Here is a 20,224-nt window from a genome sequence, read left to right as displayed (position 1 = left end):
TGCATGGCTGTAAGGAAACAAGTAAACAGGTTTCTGCACACAAAACATCCTCTCTCTCTCTCCCCAGAGGAAGTTTTATGGCAAAGATTGTCAGTCAAGCTCCAGAACACTACTGAAAAAGCAATAAACTACTGATTTTATAACATCTCACTCTATTTGACAGCTTGTGAGACTCCATGTACTTTTCATGTTCCAAAAATAGGATTCTGTAGCAATTTGTCCATGCTACGTTAATGCTGAAGGAGAGCTGGGAAGTGTACTGTATGCTAATGATGCCTCCAACACGATTTAAAGAGGAGGAAAACAAAATAGATGAAAGAACTACAATCTTCTTGTAAAATTAAGTGGAGGCAGTGAGAACATGAGACTAAGACTATTTTCCTGCTCTTAGAATTCAGGCACTGGTCAAAATGTCTGGCCAGATAAATCATATTCAGAGCTTGAAGAAGTTCAGGTTTCAAGGGCTAAGCGAAGATAAGTCAGAAAAACAAAAGTTAAAATGACTTAGCTGGAACTACAGTAGTGAGAGGGAAAGAAACCCAAAAACCAAATAGACAGAATTCCAAAGGAAAAATGTGATCTACTCCTTGAAGTTCAGCAATTGTTGTGTATAAAGATGTACCTTAATGCTTTACACTATACAGACACAAGTGCTACCTGGTTCTTTCCTGCAATTAAACCTCTTGATTATATTCTGCTTTACAAACTGGCCTTGAGGAAAGCCTTACAAAACCATCACATGCTATAATTTCCAGTGTTCAGGCTTCTCCCCTGTGTTTGGAGCTGATGGCCCAGCACCACGAGGCTTTTATCACCAGCAAAGAGACTTTAGCTAAAGCCCACCGTAACAGCGTCCCCTGTTCCCTGTCACAGACACTGGCACAGTGACCTGTCCAAACCCTGAGATGTCTTCCAGGTGCCACCAATGCAGCACACCAGCAGGAGTTAGAAAAAGTCTGGGATAACAGATACAATTTTGCACTAGGTTAACATCTCTTCAGAAACTGTTTAAACACAGGTGGACAAAGTGTCTTCCTGAACCTGAAGTTGTGCAGAAAGAATATTTTCAGCCTCTCTGAGCAGACATCTTAGCACCATCTTTTTTTTTTTTTTTCTGCAGTAAAGACCCCTTCAGTGACCTAAATTAGTCAGTATGTCAAGAGGAGATGAGAAACATGAAAATAACACCGCCAATTTCCCATAGTATCTATGTAAATGCAGAATCTGACCAATTATAACAAGTCAGGCTTACTCTCAATCTTTTTCTACTATTTTAGGTCAACTATAATCAAAAAAATCAGTTATTCTGAATAGATGGGTTTATTTCAATCCTTTTATACTCACTCACTGGCTCCTAAATTCTGGCCACAAGGCTTCATCACTCTCACTGCCATTCACCTCTTCTTCACAGCAGTTCCAACTGGTCCACTTCCTGCCAGCAGCCCCCCAGACTACTAAGCCTGGATGACTCCATCCAAAACCAAGGAGAAGCCTCAGTGCCACAATCCCAATCCTTTCATGGCACAAGAAACCAGTTGTATCCACACCCACAAGCAGCAAGGTTTACCAGTTCACACACAAGGCAGCTGGGAACCTGTGCTAAGAGGCACCAACACACAACTGGCACCAGGACAGAAAGAGATCCCGCAAACTTCCACCATCTGCTTCCCTGTGCCCAGCAGATCTTGATCCAAGTTCTTCAGATGTTGTTTCCTTGCAGGTGGTTCCCTTCCCTCTTGGTCCTGGCAAAGCTTCCAGCAACCCAGGTTCAGGAAATATTACAGATGCAAAACTGCAGCATGGCAAACATTTTCCATTCACAAATAAATCTCAGACAACAGGTTTAAGCTGAACTGCTCATAGGAATATCCAGTTAACACTAACTACCCAAGCAGGTAAACATTCTGGGAGTGAACTGGATTGGGCTACCTAGCAGTTACAGGTACAGGTACTCCAGCAAGTATTTCAATGGCTGGCTGAGAACAGCCCCAACAGGTAGAGCGGCAGGTGCTTGGGAAGATCCAGGCCCAGCACAGCTCCACACACCTGCTTCAGAGAAACACAAACTCTGAGGAACAGGTACTTCTCCAAAATCATCTTTGCAGATGGCTCCAGCAACAGTTCTAAGTGAACAAACACTAAAACAGGGAAGGATCAGTTCTGCCTCCTTCCTCTGGCCCACAACATCTCTGAGCTTCCAAAGTGTGTCATCTGCTGAGGAGGACATTCAGCAGGGAGCAGCAGATCTGCCCATAAGCAGGTATTCATCAGGAGCTGTGGAAATTCGGTGAGCTACTCTGCACCTACATCCCTCATTACTGGACAAAGCTTCTCAGGAAGCCAAACTGACCAATGCATGGTTTTGTTACTCTTCCCAAAAGACAAGTTACAAAGCACACAAAAACTCAGCAACAGGGTATGAAAGAATAAATTCCCAAAGAGAGAAAGACAGTAGAACAACCCCTGTCCTCACTGCTGTATTCTCCACATGCACTCATATTTGCATGCATGTAAAAAAAATATGGGTAACAGCCATCCACTGTCTCAGCCATGAAACACAAGGATTATCATCAGGGCATGCAGTGCTGGCCAGTTCATGGCAACATGTAAGCTTTTGTGTTTGCCTGTTCACAGCAACATTTTGTGGTTGCCTGTCTCCTAAATATTCAAAATTGTTCCGTTCTACTACATTTGGTGAAGTGACATCAGATATGCATTTCCTGCATGATCACAAATTAAAGATTCTGACATCTCTTCAGTACTCAGAACAGATTAATTTTTAACCAGTGGAAATTTTGAAAATCATTTTCTACTGCCTGCAGAGAATGTGCAGACATCTCTAATCAGTGAGACAGTCCACTCGCTAGAAAATACAGAGGGTTGAACTTGGGACTTGATGTAAATACTGTCTTCTATTTCTTTTGGTCCAAGCGAATTCAAAGCAGTTCAAGACATGTGAAAATTTGCTTTCTTAGAAGTCAAACATTGAAACAACCCCTATTTTCAAACCAACCATCACAGCTTCCTGCAGTTTCACAGAACTGCTGGAAGACTGTTCTGTCAACTTGAGGAATTAGGAATCAATTCTCAACACAGGACTTCATGTCTTCAGTACAGTTACACAACTTGTTGCCTGCATGTGAAAAGCCTGAAAGGTGAGCAGCAAAACCATGGGTGGAAGTGGTTACCCAAGGAACACTTAGACATCAACACAGAAGGTGCACACAGACTCATTAGCCACAAAGCACAGACAAGCCAGCAGATGAAACTAAAAATCACTCTCCTAGCATAAGCTGAGCGCAGCTTCAAGGTCTTACCCCTGCTAGGCATCAACAGGCGCTTCTTCATGTTGCCTGATAGAGCACAAGTGAACAGAAAAGAGAAAAACATCACATCAGCAACCTGAACAGCAGCAGTTTTAAAAGTTCTTAATGTTAAAACACAATCAGATATCATTAAATGTTTGTAATTATATAAACTACTTATAAAGTTAAAATTAAAGGTAAAAAAAGAGAAAGACTGGATCTCCCTCCCTGCTGGAGTCACCACTACACCAACTGTTCCTTTCCCCTCATTAAGGAGAGCTACCCTCGGTGTTCCAACTCAATTCAACAGACCCTTTTCTCCTCATCTGACAGAGACTGCACTTTCTCTTCCCTGACACTCTCAAGCAAGAGCAATACTTCAGAACAGAGACTTGGAGTCCATGCCAGGAACATCCTGCTTCTATCTCCCACCTCAAACACCTTTCCCTTGCCTCCTCTTCTTGAGGAGGTGAAGCCCAAGAACAGAGGTGGTGAGTAACAGGGCCAACAAGGGAAACATCACTCAAAAAGTCTCTCAGGGTATTCTTCACACTACTAATTTAAAAACTGAAGGGAAGTTTCTCCTTCACTATCCCATTTGCAAGGTTGGCCAAGGCAGGCAGAGTTCCACTAGCACAGTGACATGCACCTCCTAGGCAGTACACACCATGTGCCTCACCCAAAAGGAGAAATGGGACAGGTGGCTTTTAAAAAAGTTTAAAATAACCTCCCCCAAGAATAAGAAATTCAGAATTTATATAAAGGACTATGAGTTTAGATAATCTCCTTGTATACCGAAAGGACAGAAGAAAAAGCCTATAGACACAACACAAATTTTGTGGGAAAATATTTACCATCCATTCCATTGTGTTGTTCATAGCTTCTTTTTCCCAGGATAGTTGGGGACCCATTATTAATGACAGGTGTAAACTTAGCAGGAGTCAGATTGTTGAGAGAACTGGACAAGCTCTTGGCAGGATCTGGTTTTGGAGGACATGGATGAGACTCTGGTGGAAAACAGCAAAGTAGATTTTTTTATTAGTAAAGATACTGGAATTATAAATCTGAAAACAACCTGCAAACTTCCCAGGTGACCAAGTACACCTCCTTTTACATACAAACTATCTCAGTCAAAAGTTTTGAGATTGCTACTGATATAAAGCATTTCCATATATTTAGGAATTCACCACTACTAAAGATACAAAAATCATTATCATAGTATTATCCTAAAAAAGATTTGATAGCAAAAGCATTTTGTATCCATTTTTTTAACACTGTTCTCCAATAATCTGTGTGATTTTTGTGGTGCTGTATACTACAACCCAACTTTGGCCATGTTGGTCATACAACACACCCCTAAACTCAGGGGAAATTACAACTCTGCCAGTTTGCCTGAAAAGTTTATAAAAAATACAATTTCTGCAACAGCAAGAAAAGTGAAGATTCAAAGATCCACTATAAAGAACACAACATTTGAATTCAAGCTTTGGGCCAAGGCAGACATCAAGCCCACACTCTTCATCTTTGAGTTGAGAAAAGGCTTTGAGAAAGTTACAAGAAATAGCAAATGGGAACTTCAACTGAGTCTTCCCTCACAGGCCCAACAGCAGAATAAGATATAAATTCAATCCCACTAACTGCATCAAAAAAAATCTCCTTGCCAGTCCTCTCTCCATTTCCATCACTCTTTTCTCCCAACTCAGTAATCCAGTGGAGACTCTGACACAGCGCAAGGAAGGCTCAAAATCTGCTGCTACTTTCTGTACAATTATTAAAATAAGGATATTATCCAACAGCATACTTCTCCCTTCATTTGCTCTCTTTTGTTGCACTGTGTGTTTCCAAAGGTTTCTCAATCCACGTATCCCGTCAGCACACAGCAGAAGTACAACGCCCAACAGAGAGCAGTAAATATTTAACACACCCTCAGCCTTACAATATTTCATCAACAAAAGCATTCAAAGAAACCTAAAATCAACTCCAATGCTGCTTATCTAAATGAAAAGGCAATCAACTTCCTTGCTAAGCTGGAAGCCTTCAAAGAGGAGAGACTTGCATTTGGCTGCCAGAAGAACCTGAGGGATGTCTGCAGGGTAACAGGGAGCACTGGGGAAAGAATTTGGCATTTGTCTGGAGTCAGCACTGGTGTGTTACACAGCATCACTCTGGATGCTTCCAGCAGCTCAAACTTACACCACAGTTCTGGATGGAGCTACACAGTCCTGCCCCACAAATCAGCTCATGAGGCAAAATTGTAATTTGTAATTTCAAGAAAATTGTAATTAAAAAAATAATAAAAGCCAAGAGGAAAGTGAAAAACAGAAGTATGATCCCCTTGTCTAGATTCAGCACAGAATAGCCATCAGCTGATTCACAAGCTGTGGGACACAGGGCTGCCCTAAACCCAAGAGGCTTCTTGGAGGTCCCAACTGCACAAACAACCTCCAGACAGCCCAAAATCATAAGAAGTGAATAATCAAATGTTCCCAAAACATGATGTTAGTGCCTCCACTAGCAGATGGTAACTTGTCTCCATATACATCAGAAGCCACAGCAAACACATCCCTTCCTGCAGTTGAACAAGTTTCTGATAGAGCTTTATGACCCCAGAGTGGACTGCAGAGACACTGGGTCTGTCAGATAAAGTAGGAAAAGTAAAAAGAACAAGTTAAGGAGATGGGTTTCATGTTTTCTTTTGTTTGTGGGGTGAGTTTTTTGGTGCCTTGTTTCTTGTTTGTTTGTTTTTAATCCAGAATGAGCATCTAAATCTGGACCAAGTAGAAAACCCAAATGGTCAGCAGAGTATCTAGGAGGATGTTTCCTTTTTTTGGGGGGTTTTGCAGGTGATGGTTTGGTTTGTTTAATACCTAAATACCGCAGTACTGCTTCTAAAGGCTTTCGAACCACTTGCTTTAATAGCAATGGGTTTTCTGATGCCTCAGGTAAACGCGCTGTGCCTGTAAAACACAGAGAAATAATTAGAGGGTGAAGACATTTAGCTATTATAGCAAAACCAAGTAAGTAACTCCAGTGTCCTGAAACAGCTTTGCCATTAAAAGGAATTTTACAGGTGGCAAGAAGATCCTGGCAACAGGACACAAACACAGAACGCTCTGTGTAATAGCAAACACAAATGTTTTAAAACAAACAACTCATGAACTTTCAAAGTTATTTTGCCCAGCCTACCATCAGTTAGAAAGCTCTGCAAGTACAGTTAGGTTTTGTGAGCACTAGCTACGTGCAAGAGAGCATCTCAGCAAGCTGCAACTCAAAACTTTCCAGGACAGAAGTCTCAAAGGACTCCTTGGCAAGGAGGTCCCAGCTGCAGCTCACTCACATTCTGCCTTGATTGCTGCACTGTTGATAGGCAGATAGGGGTGCCTTGCAGCGTGCCAAGGGCGCAAGATATCTCGACATAAACGTCTGGCAATTCTGGTCAGTTTTGTTGTGTGGAGATAGAAAGCTTGTCGTGTCTTCATAGCAAACTTGGGACTCCCACTGTTTCGTACTGGCACGCCATGAGGACTCTGAAGGGAAAGGAACATAAAAATGGTTTCTGAAAAAAGCAATTATTAGAAAGTACAGCTGCAAAGAAGAGTATTATGTAAAATCACTTTCAACTACTGATTCTCAGACACAAGATCAGAAATGGTATTACACATGAAAATATTTTTAACCCAGCTATTCCCCATTTCCCAAGTCTTACCCCTAATATCTCAAAGGATAAAATGAATGGAAACCTTCTCACTTTGCAGGGAAGCATTTATTTCTATGCTGTCACAAGCTTTAAGGAAGGGATCCAAAAGCCAGACATGAAGAAGTTACCTGGTGCTATCACATGATTTATAGCTTATAGCCTCAACAGAAAGACTCTCCTTTTGGGTGCTCAGGGTTGCTCTGGAGGTACAAGGCAAACTCCTTATAACAAAGTATTTGTCAGAAGGAGGGGAAAATCAGAAAGAGCTGCATAACAAAAATATACACCAAAAACTCATTTTCCAAAGCAAATGTATGGCATGCAGGAATGGTTTTGGCTCAAAGCTGCAAGAATTTATTTAATTCTTACTCTTAACAAATGTACTCAAAGATAGATTTCATATTCATTGCATATAATAAAGAATACTACTGGAAGACATTTATGAGCTACTGAGAACCAAAGTAATCCTTTTTATGAAAAGCAACTAAGTCAACCAATGAAATAATGCAAGTAGAATCTTAGCTCAGAACCACCCACAGCTGGAAAACAGGAAGCAACTTCAGTTTGGGGAGAACAAGGCTTTCCCTTCTATGACTATTTACATACTTTCAATTAACAAACAAGAGGTATAAGGCAGTTATCTCAGCAATTAGGAGGCTTCAGAGGGCAAAGAGAAGCCTGGATAGGATAAATGCTAAACAAAAGAAATGGAAAGGGAATGATAGCAAAGAATAGGAGAGAGGAATGAAATTATCCTGAGATAAAAGTTCAGTGTGTGCTATCCTTCTATCCATGTGATACAGTTACCTTCTCCAATCAGCTTAATGTCTAATGCTTCCAGATTAAACTCTTACAAATTCAGAAAAAAATCTGAGATTTTTGGTTTTTGACTAAGAGAGAAAAAATGAAACAGAAACAGCTCATACAATGCTTACTCAAACCTATCCAAAAAACGAGATTATTAAAAAAATTAGGATTAGGAAGAAAAACAAGATAAAGGATCTCTAAAAAGTCACTAGCTATTTGGGGTATATCTAATTTTGAATATGCCTTGGGAGAGTAAATAGGTTTCAGGAAATAATTAATTCTTTTGGAGAGAAAAAAACAGTGCTGTTCCCCCTACAGCAAAAATCATGGAAACCAAATACCAGAAACACTGGCTGGCATTTCAGTTTCTCCCATCTCCACTAAGTCATTTCATGCATTTGAAGGCTGGTTTGCTAAACAAACAATGGGGTTTTTTTTCCTCAGGGCAGCACATGGCAACAAGTTACTTCTAGCCAAGGTTAATGCGCCAACTTCTGCTTGACACGAAATACCAAACCCAAGGACAACAATGAGGGCTGCAGGCATTCTTTTGGTGGTTAAATATTTAAGACGAGTGAGCAGGCAGTTAGGTAGCATGACACTCAGTTTGCCAGGCAGAGGCAGCAGTCTGCCTGGTGGATACCCACCAAATTATTGCGGTTTGGTCCGGGCCTCTCCCCATCTAAGCGTGTTGGCATTTTCAAGCCACCGTATTTCTTCCAGTAGGTCCAACAGGATGCACAGAGGCGACACTGCATGTTAGGGGGACCCCAAGAATACCACTGGTAAGACTGGGTGGCTAGAGATAACAAAGGTGGAAATTATATATATCCTTACACAGGATCACTTTTCAGATCTTATTCTCTTCAGAAGCAGCACAATAGAAAACATCCCCCCACCCCTCAAACAGAGCAGACCCTCAAAACTGATGATGGCTTCACTGTCATCACCACTGTTAAACATACTTGTGATTTCAGCAGAATTGATTACATTAATTAATCTACATTCCTTTAAAAAGCTAACAGAAAGAAATGATTATTAACATGGTAAGATTTCCTGCCAGTGGATGAGAAGGTTCTCTTTTTGCAAGAGAATTTCTGCAGAACATGGGAAATTACAAAGATTGCTTCAGGAACTTCCCATATATTAATTTTACAACTGAAAAATGCACAGAGTCTGTGACCTGACTTCTCATACAGCATCACTGCAGCATTTCTACAGGCTCCCCATAAAGGAGCACAACCATTAGAACTCAGTATAATATGAGGCAGCAGATCAAACTCAGTGGTGCCACATATTTTGGAAACTACTAAAACTGATGAAAAAAATTATCAAATTCACACATTAGTGATTTAAATATTCACTCAGTAGTTACAATTATATAGAACAATTATATAGAACATTTACTAAGTGCCCCTTTAGTACTTCATAAATCTGTTTACAAATGTAACACTAGTAGTTTAAAAAAAAAAAAACTAACACTAAACAAAAACAACCTCAAAAACTCCCAAACTTTTAAATGCTGCTCTATCCAGTTCTGGCCCATGCCCCACCGCCCCCCCCCCCCCCAACACAAGACAGCTGTGATTTTATCATTTCCATCTCAGCTGCCATTCTGGCACTTACTGTAACAGCTTTCACAGGCCCGTCCTGCTCCTGCGTTCTGTGCCTGGACTCCAGTACCATTTACCACTCCTGGTTTGACATTATTTACATTGATCTGGTTGGGGTTTGGCTTGTTACTTAAGACACAAAGCAAAAAGAATGACAAGTGTTAATTGAAGCACGCAATTTTTTATTATACTTTTGAAGGTATGGCCCAAAATGGTTGAAGACTCAAATTTCATTCAGCATATGGCTTCCAGAACCAGCTGTAATTACCAGCAAGCTGAACTCTAGGAACACACGATCTCTAATTATATTTTAAAAATATTGATAATGAAAATAACTATAATAATAGTTGGATGCCATTTACAAGACTTCAAAACCTTTAAAAAACAATAAACCAGTCCAGGTACACTTTTATCTTATTCACTATCCCAGACATTTGAATCCAGGCAAAAACAGATCTCACTCACAAGTCCTCAATATATTTTACTTGAATCTCCAAAAAGAAGGCTGAGGGCAGGAGTAGAAGGCAGAGATGACAAGGTCTGCTTTAATCGGGGAAATACAAACCTAGACTGCAGTCACAAATATTTCCATGATGTCTCACTGCAAGAGTTTGCATCATTTGGCCACAATTCCCACAAATACATCCAACATGCAACAACATCTGGGTCACCTCAGCTCATCTCTATACCCTCTGTAAAATGATGATTCAGGAAAAGACATGAGCTACGAGCTAAAACAAAGCTACTGGTGGGAGCTGAGAATGGAAGGCCAACAAATCCTTGGCATGGAGAGCAGTATGGAATACAAAATCCCTGCAGAGGAAGAAGTGCCTGAGGGGGAAAATGAAGCCTTCCAAAAATCTGGCATGGGAGAGAAGAAGGAGGACAGAGTATTGCTATTGCAGGGACAGGGCTTCTGGGGAATGGAGGAAGGCGGAAGAAGTTGTACACGAAGTTTTACATAAGAGCACATGAGGAGTTCATCAAACATGCAAGGACTCTGGAGTTGTGTTAGGAGTTCACTTCACAGAAGCAGCAAGGAGCAGGCAGGCTTTGGAGCCAGCTGCTGAACATGAGCCCGACTGCAATGCTGGTTACATTCCTATCGTATTCCCTTACCTGAAGACTGAAAGGAGTGGGCATATTCCCTTTATTTCCAACTAACAAACCCATCATTTGGAAGGAGAAATATCTTAAAATGGCTTTCTGCAATCTCCTTTTCTTACAGATCAATTGCACACTGACACAGGAGTCACACTGATTTCAGTAACCCAGAATACTTGCTGTGTTTCACCCAGGCTAGAGCTACAAAAACAACATTGTGGGAATAGAGCCAAATTAATTTCTTTCTAGTGGGGCACCAGCATCAGGTTTCATGTTCTCAGCAATGAAAAGCAAAGGAGATCCAACTGACATAATTCTGAAGACAACTGGAAAGCTGATGCTGCCCTGCAAGCCAGAAAACATCCTTATCTGAAAATGTCCAATCAGATCCTGAGATACAGAGCTCAGTAAAGCTCCATTTTGACAGAGACAAAATAAGTTCTGCTGTGAATAAACTACAGGGATCACACACAGGTTGCATAAGGAGGCAAGAGTGTGTTTGTCCAGTCTGGGAAAAGCTTTTGATAGTGTTCTCACTGTAAAATTCAGAGCCCTTTCGCAGCAGAGAAAGCTCTGGAGGCCAAATGGCACAGGAGCACTGTAAGTAGTTTGTTCTTATAGTGCACTGAGCAGCACATACACAGCTCAAAAGCAGCAGAGGAAATTAAAAAAAAGACATTTAGATGAATTCACAAGCCTGAATATTTTTTCATCTCCTTCTGCTTATTAATTTGCCCAGTTTCTCCAAAGATTAAAGTGTTTCAGGGTGCTTATCAGAAAGGCACCAAGTTCTGACCCCACAGACAGCAGGAGATCCCAGGGCAGTTTAACAAAGGGGCAGTTGAAAGAGGGAACATTCACGCTCCTCTGCTCTGGGATGTCACTATAGTAACCTGCTGCAAAAGAACTTCTGCCAATGATTCACCAGCAAACTCCATATGCAAACATTGCCCCAGTGCTGCAAAACAAACAGCCCTCCCAGACACACTGCTACAGGCGCTGCTGCTCCACAGAGCAAGAGACTGAAGTAAAGAAAACTAAGGCCTCATGCTTCAACATCAGGACCGTTGCTTCCCTTCTACACCTCGGATTTATTCCCCAAAAATACAGCAAAATAGTCTGATATCCATCAGTAAAGCCCAACAACGCACATCCAAAGAATTGAGACTAGAAAGGAGGATGATGGCCTGACTCCATTATCCTCTCTAAACCATTATCAAGCTTGTATTAAAACACAAGAGGAAAGCATGCACTGGTGCAGGCTGATCACCAAACCATGCTGATCAGAAGGACTAACATGCTGTAGTTGAGGTAAACTCCAGGATTCTGCAGCACTACAAGTAATGAAGCTGCAGCAAGCACCAGAGAGTGCCCTGCTCTAAAGCTACAGTCAAGTTTCTGAGTGGCAGTAGCAATAAAATTCAAGCAGATAATGTTTTCATCATATGAGAAGCAAAAAGCTGTTAATTGTTGATGATATGTTAATTAAACTTGTTTGATATCACCAAAGCCTGCCACAGCTATTAACAAGAGAATCAGATGAGTAACTGGATGAATCATTAAGCAATTAATGAAGCTGAAGCTAAAGATGCAAATAAGGTAGTGAGAATACTGATGGTGTGGCAAACTGTCATTTCCAGTTCTTGTTTCAGGAATGGGAGTCTCTTAAAGGGGTTTCAGTTATGAAGAAGCAGTCAGTTATGCTGGAACAGGGACCATGAAGTGCAGACTTCTGGGCTGCATTCTTCAGCTCTGTCCCAAGGGAAGAGATGGAGGCAATAAAGCATATGCAGAGAAAAGCCTGTCAACAGAGACTGAGACCTCTGCAACCCAACCTGATCCCCACAGAAGACTGATATCCCTTCAGTAGGTGAGCAGACAGCATTTGGCCCACAGCACGGTGATAAAATTTTTGTTGTTATAAATAATAATATAACTTAAGTTTATAATAATAATTATAATATTAATACCATCCTGTGAATGTTTCCTGTTATTGAAGAACCCATATGTGCTGGATGCCACAAAACAAATAAAGCCTCAGAAATAAAAACAATTTAAAAAATTTTTAAAGGCCCATTTGTGCCATTCACCTCTAGGCATCTAAGAGAAGTGTTTGGATCCAGGCAACCAGAGGTGAGCTTTCCTCACAGCTCTCCAACCTCCTGTAAATAACCACTTTAAGAGCAGGTCTAATGACCATTAAACAATGCTTTCTGAATAAGAGCAGCTTTCTCCTACAAAATGTTGGGGATTGCCATTTTAACTAGCATAGCTACAGAGGGAAGAGCAGCATTATACCTTATAAGTTTTCCATGTGGCCATGGACCTCTGCACAATGAAACAGGGAAGAAAAATGATCTTGCTCCTCAAGCAGAGGACAATCAAAGAACAGACAAAGGAATTATCTTCAGCTTGTTAAGCAGTTGCCCCTTGTAGTGAACCAAAGCTTTGACCTATTCCTCCAGTTCCCCCTATTGGATTCACAAAAGGGGCACAGTAGGGAGAACAGTATTTCCCTGCTTCACAGCCTTTGAGAGGCTGCTTTTGCAGCTTGTCAATGTGCTTGGAGATTCTTGGATAAAACACTATAAATAGAATGTATTCATTAACACATACAGGTGTAAAGTTAAAAGTTATATTTTTCACCAGTACATTCTGGAGACAGGAAATAGTGTGAAGCAGTTCACTCTTCCCTTTCTGTTCTTACCCCTTCTGCTATAACTTAGATCAAAGCAAATGAGAGAAAATCCACACACAAGTGGATGTCTCAGCCTTCATGACTGCAGATGTCCTAATCCCAAAAAGCACAAGCTGCAGATCTTCATCAAAACAGAACATATGTATGTTGCCTGTAAGATTAGCAGAACCAGAGCACAGCTTCCACAACAACCTGAAGAGTATGTCTGGGTACACACTAGAAGGAGAAAGAGTCTGAGACTACATCTGCATGAAGGTCTTCCAAGCACTGCACTCACTTTGGAGGATGGCAGGACAAGGATGTGAGAATGTGGAATCTCTTTGTGCATTCAGACTTCTGTTGCTGCTTCAACACCACTCACACTGACACAGACAGTGCTACAGAAAACAACTGAAACATTTGTTTTTCAGTATTTCCTGAGTTTAACTGATTTTACACTTTTTCCTTTCACCAGGAAAGCACATCAGTGCTTTTCAGCTAAAGGGCTTCATTGCAAAGCCATATTTAAAGACATCAGGTTCTGTCAAGTCAACTACAAATGTCTGCCCCAAAACCAGGTTTTTATTCTTGGAAGAGGTACAGAAATGCTTGTTCAGTCTGAGTTAGAAGTGTTTTTCTAAGACTTTGGTGTACGACTTGATATCCTCACATCAATTTACCTGGATGACCCTCCATGCTTCAGTTACCTACATTAAAAAATCTGGGGCAGATATTCAAGTTAGAAAATATCAAACTCCAAAGCTTTACACAGAGCTGTTATTTGTCACTGTCTAACATGTATGTGACCTTTGAAGACAGCTTCTATTCTTTTTCTTATCATCTTCCTCCTCTCTGCTAGATTTTCCTATTTACCATCAGAGAAACAAACAAGAGCCCTATCAATGGAAGACAGCCAGAGGAAAAAAAAAATGTAAAATTGTTTGAGCCTGATATTCTCCAGCGTCTCTCAGTGCCAACAATTTTTACACCAGTTAAAATGGGTTTCAGTCAATCAGCTGATACACTTCTGCATAGGTCTTGCGACAGCCTACATCAAGTAATTTATTTTTGAGGTGACAAGTGGATCATTATGGCTCAAGCCTAGAAACAGGAATGGGCTCAGTAACATGATAAGGACAAATCAATAACATTGATATTTAGATCCCTACACCGTGCATTGCTATTACAAGCCAAGAATACAATCTCCTTCTAGGTCACAAGATAACGTAGATGTCATACAGACTCTATATGCCAGCCCTTGTAGTCAAGCTTGTGTAGAAGTAATCTAAAAAACTTTAAAATATTCAATTGTTGCCACCTTTAGAGGTATTAATAGCAAGAAAACAGAAGAAGCATTCACGTGGGATTAAGTAAGTCATGTAATTGCTACTTTCCCTGATATACATGAAAGGATATTAAAGGAGGAAGAAAATGTATCCCACATTAATAACATGTAAGTTATTTAATTGATAAATAACTTACATGTTATTTATCAATTAAATAACATGTAAGTTAAGGTACAACACTCATAAAATGAACCGTGACTGGAAATCAAAGCCAGACACAGAAGAGCAGCCACATGGGCAAAGCCAGGTCTTTTCCTGGAGCAGGGAGCTAAGTTGCTGATTTGATTATGTGTTCTCTAGGTAGGAAAAATAATTATTTTGCTGAGGGATAAGATTCCACTCCAGGCAGCCATTATCAAATGAGCACCACAACCTTCCAAACACAAAGCCCTCCCTCCACACACTTTAATCCAAGAGAACAGCAGGACTGCCAGGCTCTCTCATCTGCAATGTCCTTTTGCATCTGCAGTCTAAATTATACTGCCTTTTGCTTTATGAGCTTATCACATTGTGAATTCGTGTTTAATTTGATGTCCAGTGTCCCCCTGCAGAGTAACGCTGTCCACAAAAAGCAATACTGTTGAAAAATTGTGTGACAAGAAATTTTTTGGCTTCACTCTGAATATTATACCTCATTTTTAGTAAATTCACCTGAGAGGTATTGACATATAATAATGGATCCTCTATTTTCAGAAGAAATAAGGGGCTGTCGTGCAAGCTAAATATATAAAAATTAGTTTTATCTAAAGTAACAGAACAGATGGTAGAAGTTCATAAATATTTAAAAGGAGACAGCATAAAAGAGCAAAGAAATTATTGGGGATAATACACAGGGGAGCATATCTGGGAGTGAAAGTTGAAAAGTGAAAGGAAAGGGTAGACCAGAAGTTCTGCATTATATCTACTACTGACTAGGCTATGCAGATGAAATGCAATAGAGGACACATTTTACTAAAAATTTTGTTTTAAAATGTATGTACATCTATAAATAATTATACATTATTTTTAATATATAATGATATATAGCAAACATGCATTGGTGATCCACTGCTGAGAAAAATTAAGAAAAACAGATAGATTATTAAGCAGTTAATTAGCTACCCTTTTGTTCACAACCATGCTGACCTGGCAGCAAGTCCCCAACTCTCAGTCCATACAAAATTAAAGATTAGGGGATAACTAACAGCCACTTCAGGATGGGAACATTACAGAGAATGCAGGAAATGAGCAACACTTAGCACAACATCCTAACCAGGAAATAATAATATTGGTAGGACATGGAAAATGCTACACAATGAGATAGAAAACAAAACAAGAGATACTTACTAGTTGGGTATATACACTTGTTTTAGCTTGCTTTCAGCTTCTGCTGCTTTCAATCGTTTCTTTGAACAGAAAAAAACAAAACAGTTAAAAAAAAAAAGAAAGTAAGAGCCATCTTACCTGAGTCAAGTAGTAAACCTATAAAGACATCAGCAGTTATTTACTGAGCAGCTACCACTAAATCTCCTTGCAACAAGAAAATATTCAGTGAAGAAAACTGTGGGCATCACATAACTATGTAGCTTTTCAAAAAAAGTCAAAGAGATACCAAGCAAATATAAATGAGGATAAACATTTCATTCTCATCAACTTCAAATCAAATTCCCTTTTAAAAAAGTTTTTATTTCCCCTGCAGAAGAAAATCTGACATGTCACTGTCAATTCTCCATGATAACATTCACCAGCTGGACAACAAAAGATCCTGCAATACAACCTCTCCATCACAGTTCCTGAACAGCTGCACCAATTCAAAGCTTCAAGTCAGACTTTCGTGTTAATACCCCTAAATTTCTGAAGGCTCAGTGACACAGGATATTTTTCTTTCAACATTAGGAACATAAATAACTCCTTTTATAACTCATACCTTCACCATTTAAGCAGTAAGAGAGACACTCTGAGATTCAAGTTTTCTCTTTATTACATTTGCTAAATAAATTTAGGGCGAACCTCTGGAGGTCTCTAGTTCAACCTCTGCTCAAAGCTGATCCCAGCTGTCTGCATAAAGCTGTGACACTGTTCTCCAGACAAACCAGCAGCATGGGGATATTCCAGACAAACAGGTTAGCTTAACATTTGCTATGCAGCAGCCTCAAGGCACAGTCTAGGAAAATAATTGTAAAGCTCAAATCAGTATTTTCATAGAAGCAGGAAACATCAGAAAACACAATAAGATTGAAGAGTGTGCCACTGAGGAGCTGGGCAAACATAAAAATTGGTTTTACAGAGACACCACAGACACACGCAGAAATAACAAAGTAAATGTTTCCTGTAAGCATAAAGCTTTTATCAGGACAGTTTTAAACAACAATTTTCCATAGGACACACTGACAGTTCCTCACCAAAGCTCTCTGGACCACTGAAGAATTCCCCTCTTCCCTTTTCCTGCAAATAACAGTCACCCTACCTTAGAAATCAAAGTGAAGTCAGACAAGAGAGCAAGGAATGAGAAAACAAGCTCTGAAAGTTATCCCAAGACAATGGCTACACTTACAAAGAGCTGCACTCCTGGCTGACTCCCTTCTGCTGGCATGGGCCAGTTTCCCCAGATTGCCTCTGTTAAACTTCACCTAGGACAAGAACTGCTGCCTGAAAACTGGCCTCAAGAGACCCCAAACAAAGACCTGCTGGAGACAATCCTTATCAATCCCACAGATGTGCAGGAATCAATAACACACATCTTGCTGCCAATCAGTGATGGAACTGAAGAGGTTCTCCTGAATATGAACTGCATGTTCAAAGTGAATGTTTTCAAGACACCATAACTGAACATCTTGATGTAAGAAAAAAAAGCACCCAAAGAGGGGGTCTCAAGAAGTGCTGTCACCACGGTTCTCCTAACAGCATCAGAAATCCTCCTCTACCTTCCAGAGAAACTACATAAAAAAAATCATCCTGTTAACAAAATGCATGCTCAGATGCCCTTCAGCTCAGGAACTGGAGCCTGTTCCACACACAGCCTCAGCTGAAAAAGAGGACTTCATGCTCCAGGCACAGACTGCCACAGGCACTCACATCAGCAGATGAACAGCTCCAGAGCTCAGTGTCCCCAAGAAATACGTGGAAATCCAACACCAGACACTGCCAAACAGCTTAAAATACTGCTTGATGACCAGCACCAGAATCCAATTTCCTTGAGACTGGAAATTCAGGAAACTTACACTGGTAGAGGACTGTAGTGCTTTTTAAGTTTCTAAATTTTGAGAGGAAAAAGCTGCACTTTTCTTGACAACATTTCCCAAGGGGACTGTCTGGCATCATTATGTTATGATAGTTTTGGAAATGTATGAATGCAAGAGCTTCATCCAAGCACAAAACATTATCAGTAACTACAATACTCTCCTGTGCACAACATAAAGCCACTTGCCTTGGGGATGTGGCTAATTAAAGGTATTAAGCAGTATTTTGGTAAACTGGTGATGAATGTTAACCTCACCCCACAGGTTTCCTTTGTGACTGATGACCATGGAGCAAGCCCTGAGCTAAGAACTGCCCTAAGTCACCTGGACCTCCCAACACCCTCCTCTCCTCCTGCTGCCTGGGGAGCAGCACAGCACACAACAAAGGGCACACACCCCTATGATAAACAGCACACCAGGAAAATTGAGGGTTTCCAGAAGGCAACACTATGTCCTGGGTAAGAAAAGCCTTTGCACTAAGTACCTGTGGCTGTGGGAAATCAATAGACCAGATATGATGGGTTTCCTATTTCCTGGCAGTGACTGATCCCAGAAGGTACAAAAGAAAGGTGCCCACAATGTAGTTGTGCACAATTCCAAAATAATTTCTTCCCTGAGAGAGTGCTTTGCTAGGTCCTTTGCCAGTTATTAATTGATCTGTGCCTGAAGCATATTTATGCTGTAAATTCTTAATGCTATCTGTTGTAGTTACGAATGTCCTCACTCCTAAGAAAAACCCAGAACATCTGTAACTTTTTCTAGTAGTTTGGCCTAAAAAAATCTTTTTGAGTTATTTATATACACAGATCTTAAGTATATCCTCTTATTTACCTAATCATATTTTCCCCATCTATAAAAGGAAGATACTACCAACATATCTATCCCACAGGGACCAGAGGATTAAAACACTAAGCACTGTACATTCAAGTTGGTGCAACCATCTGTCTTTTACATGTCCCCTCCCAGATCTGCCATCCTACCCACTGAGCTTGAAAGAGTTTTATAATAGGTGACATATCAGAGCAGAAGTTTGTGGTCATTTTCTAAAGAGTTAACATTTACAAAGAGGAAACAGAAGCAACCCAGGAACACTGTGGATATTTCAACATCCATAGCATGGGGATGCCAAAGATATCCTCAAATATTAAGCCTTTATTGGTTTATGATAGGAAAGATAAATTACACCTTGTGGGCTCAGAGGAGAACTTTCACACTGTTTATTATTTTTTCAAACCTCAGACCATACAAGTGTTGAACACACAACAGAGGTCAGGGAGGTGGGACAGAAGAGGGAATTAGTCTGTGATGCATTTGGGAGAAATGATCCCAGCTGTTTGTGCTCCAGCAACACATCTCAGAATGGATGGGTTGTACCTATGGTCTCTGGCAGTTCTGACAAGAAAGTGACCGAGTTCCATACTACCACAGCTTTAACAGGAGGTGTTTGGGGATAAAACACCCCACAAACGTGGAAAAACCTTTCATTGATGTTATTTCTACACTTCAGCACACAGAACTTTATGAAGGCTGGTACATTAAGACATCACTCACAGCTCTGGGCTAGGTACAAAGCAGGCTTACATCCCTTCAGAAAGATGTTTTCTATCTGCATCAAGACCGACCCGGAGATCTCAACTTTGTGGAGTCAATTGTAAGGGCATTTCCACTTTCCCCAGTGTGTTCTCACCATGAAGACCTTAAAACCAACTTTCACTGTCTATTCCTCCTATACTTCTCTAATGCCACTTCCACATAAAAAAAAAAGAACAGTACAAATTGATAGTATTTGATCTTCCCCTTGAAGTTACCTGCTCCTCAGAAACAAATAAAAATGGAAAAAGTAAATTAAAGCCTTTAACTCTCAGAAAGAATGTGACTAATTCAGTCATCTGCCACTGCCATGTCTCAAGCTTATCTCAAGCTATGGAAAATTTAATATTTTAAAGTTTTCAGGACTTCCCCTAACGATAAGCAAAACAGCAGAAGCATTTAGTCTTTAAAAAAATCACCCTGGAATTCACAACTATGCAAGAACTCAGCCTCTAACCGAATGAAAATGTAGGTACAGCCAAACACCACATCAACCCTCAGAGCTCTCAAATCACTGGGAGAAGTCAACAAACAGCTGTCAACCAGTCAAAGCCATTTCAAACCTTCCTTAATCAGAAATAAACACTCTTGTGTACTGACACAGAAAATCTGTCCCAGGAAAAGAACACGTTCAAAGGAGACCCAGGATACTGAATTTGGAATGTACCACCCTCATTTTGTTCATGACAGCTCTGAAAGGCTGTTATCGACAGGACAGCTCTTGGGATCACTGTGGATTGGCATTCAGGAGCCTGCACTAAAACACCAATCCTGTGTTGATATCGTAGTAGACCCAGTCCTAGCAATTCTGTTCTTGGAGGGTCAGTTCTCCAGATGACTGAGCTCCTACTTGTGCTGGTAATCTTT

General features: G+C 40.5%; 1 protein-coding gene across 3 annotated transcripts in view; it reads right to left on the bottom strand.

Annotated features, from left to right (window-relative positions):
• Positions 1 to 20,224, bottom strand: part of MTA1 (metastasis associated 1) — a 74,717-nt gene that overhangs the window by 15,971 nt on the left and 38,522 nt on the right. For 2 of the 3 annotated variants that reach the window (XM_030226329.2, XM_030226330.2), the window contains exons 11-17: positions 15,876 to 15,934; positions 9,436 to 9,551; positions 8,457 to 8,608; positions 6,643 to 6,832; positions 6,173 to 6,262; positions 4,160 to 4,312; positions 3,318 to 3,353 (exon numbers count right to left, since the gene is read on the bottom strand). In XM_030226329.2, the coding sequence (XP_030082189.1) occupies positions 3,318 to 3,353; positions 4,160 to 4,312; positions 6,173 to 6,262; positions 6,643 to 6,832; positions 8,457 to 8,608; positions 9,436 to 9,551; positions 15,876 to 15,934 (796 nt within the window). Of the gene's footprint in view, positions 1 to 3,317; positions 3,354 to 4,159; positions 4,313 to 6,172; positions 6,263 to 6,642; positions 6,833 to 8,456; positions 8,609 to 9,435; positions 9,552 to 15,875; positions 15,935 to 20,224 lie in introns of those variants that run through there. The other variant, XM_050977380.1, reaches the window with a different exon arrangement.

Source organism: Serinus canaria, chromosome 8, assembly GCF_022539315.1.
Source record: "Serinus canaria isolate serCan28SL12 chromosome 8, serCan2020, whole genome shotgun sequence".
NCBI classification, from domain to species: Eukaryota; Metazoa; Chordata; class Aves; order Passeriformes; family Fringillidae; genus Serinus; species Serinus canaria.
Note: the sequence above shows the minus strand (reverse complement) of the source record. Positions and strands in the feature narration are given on the sequence as shown.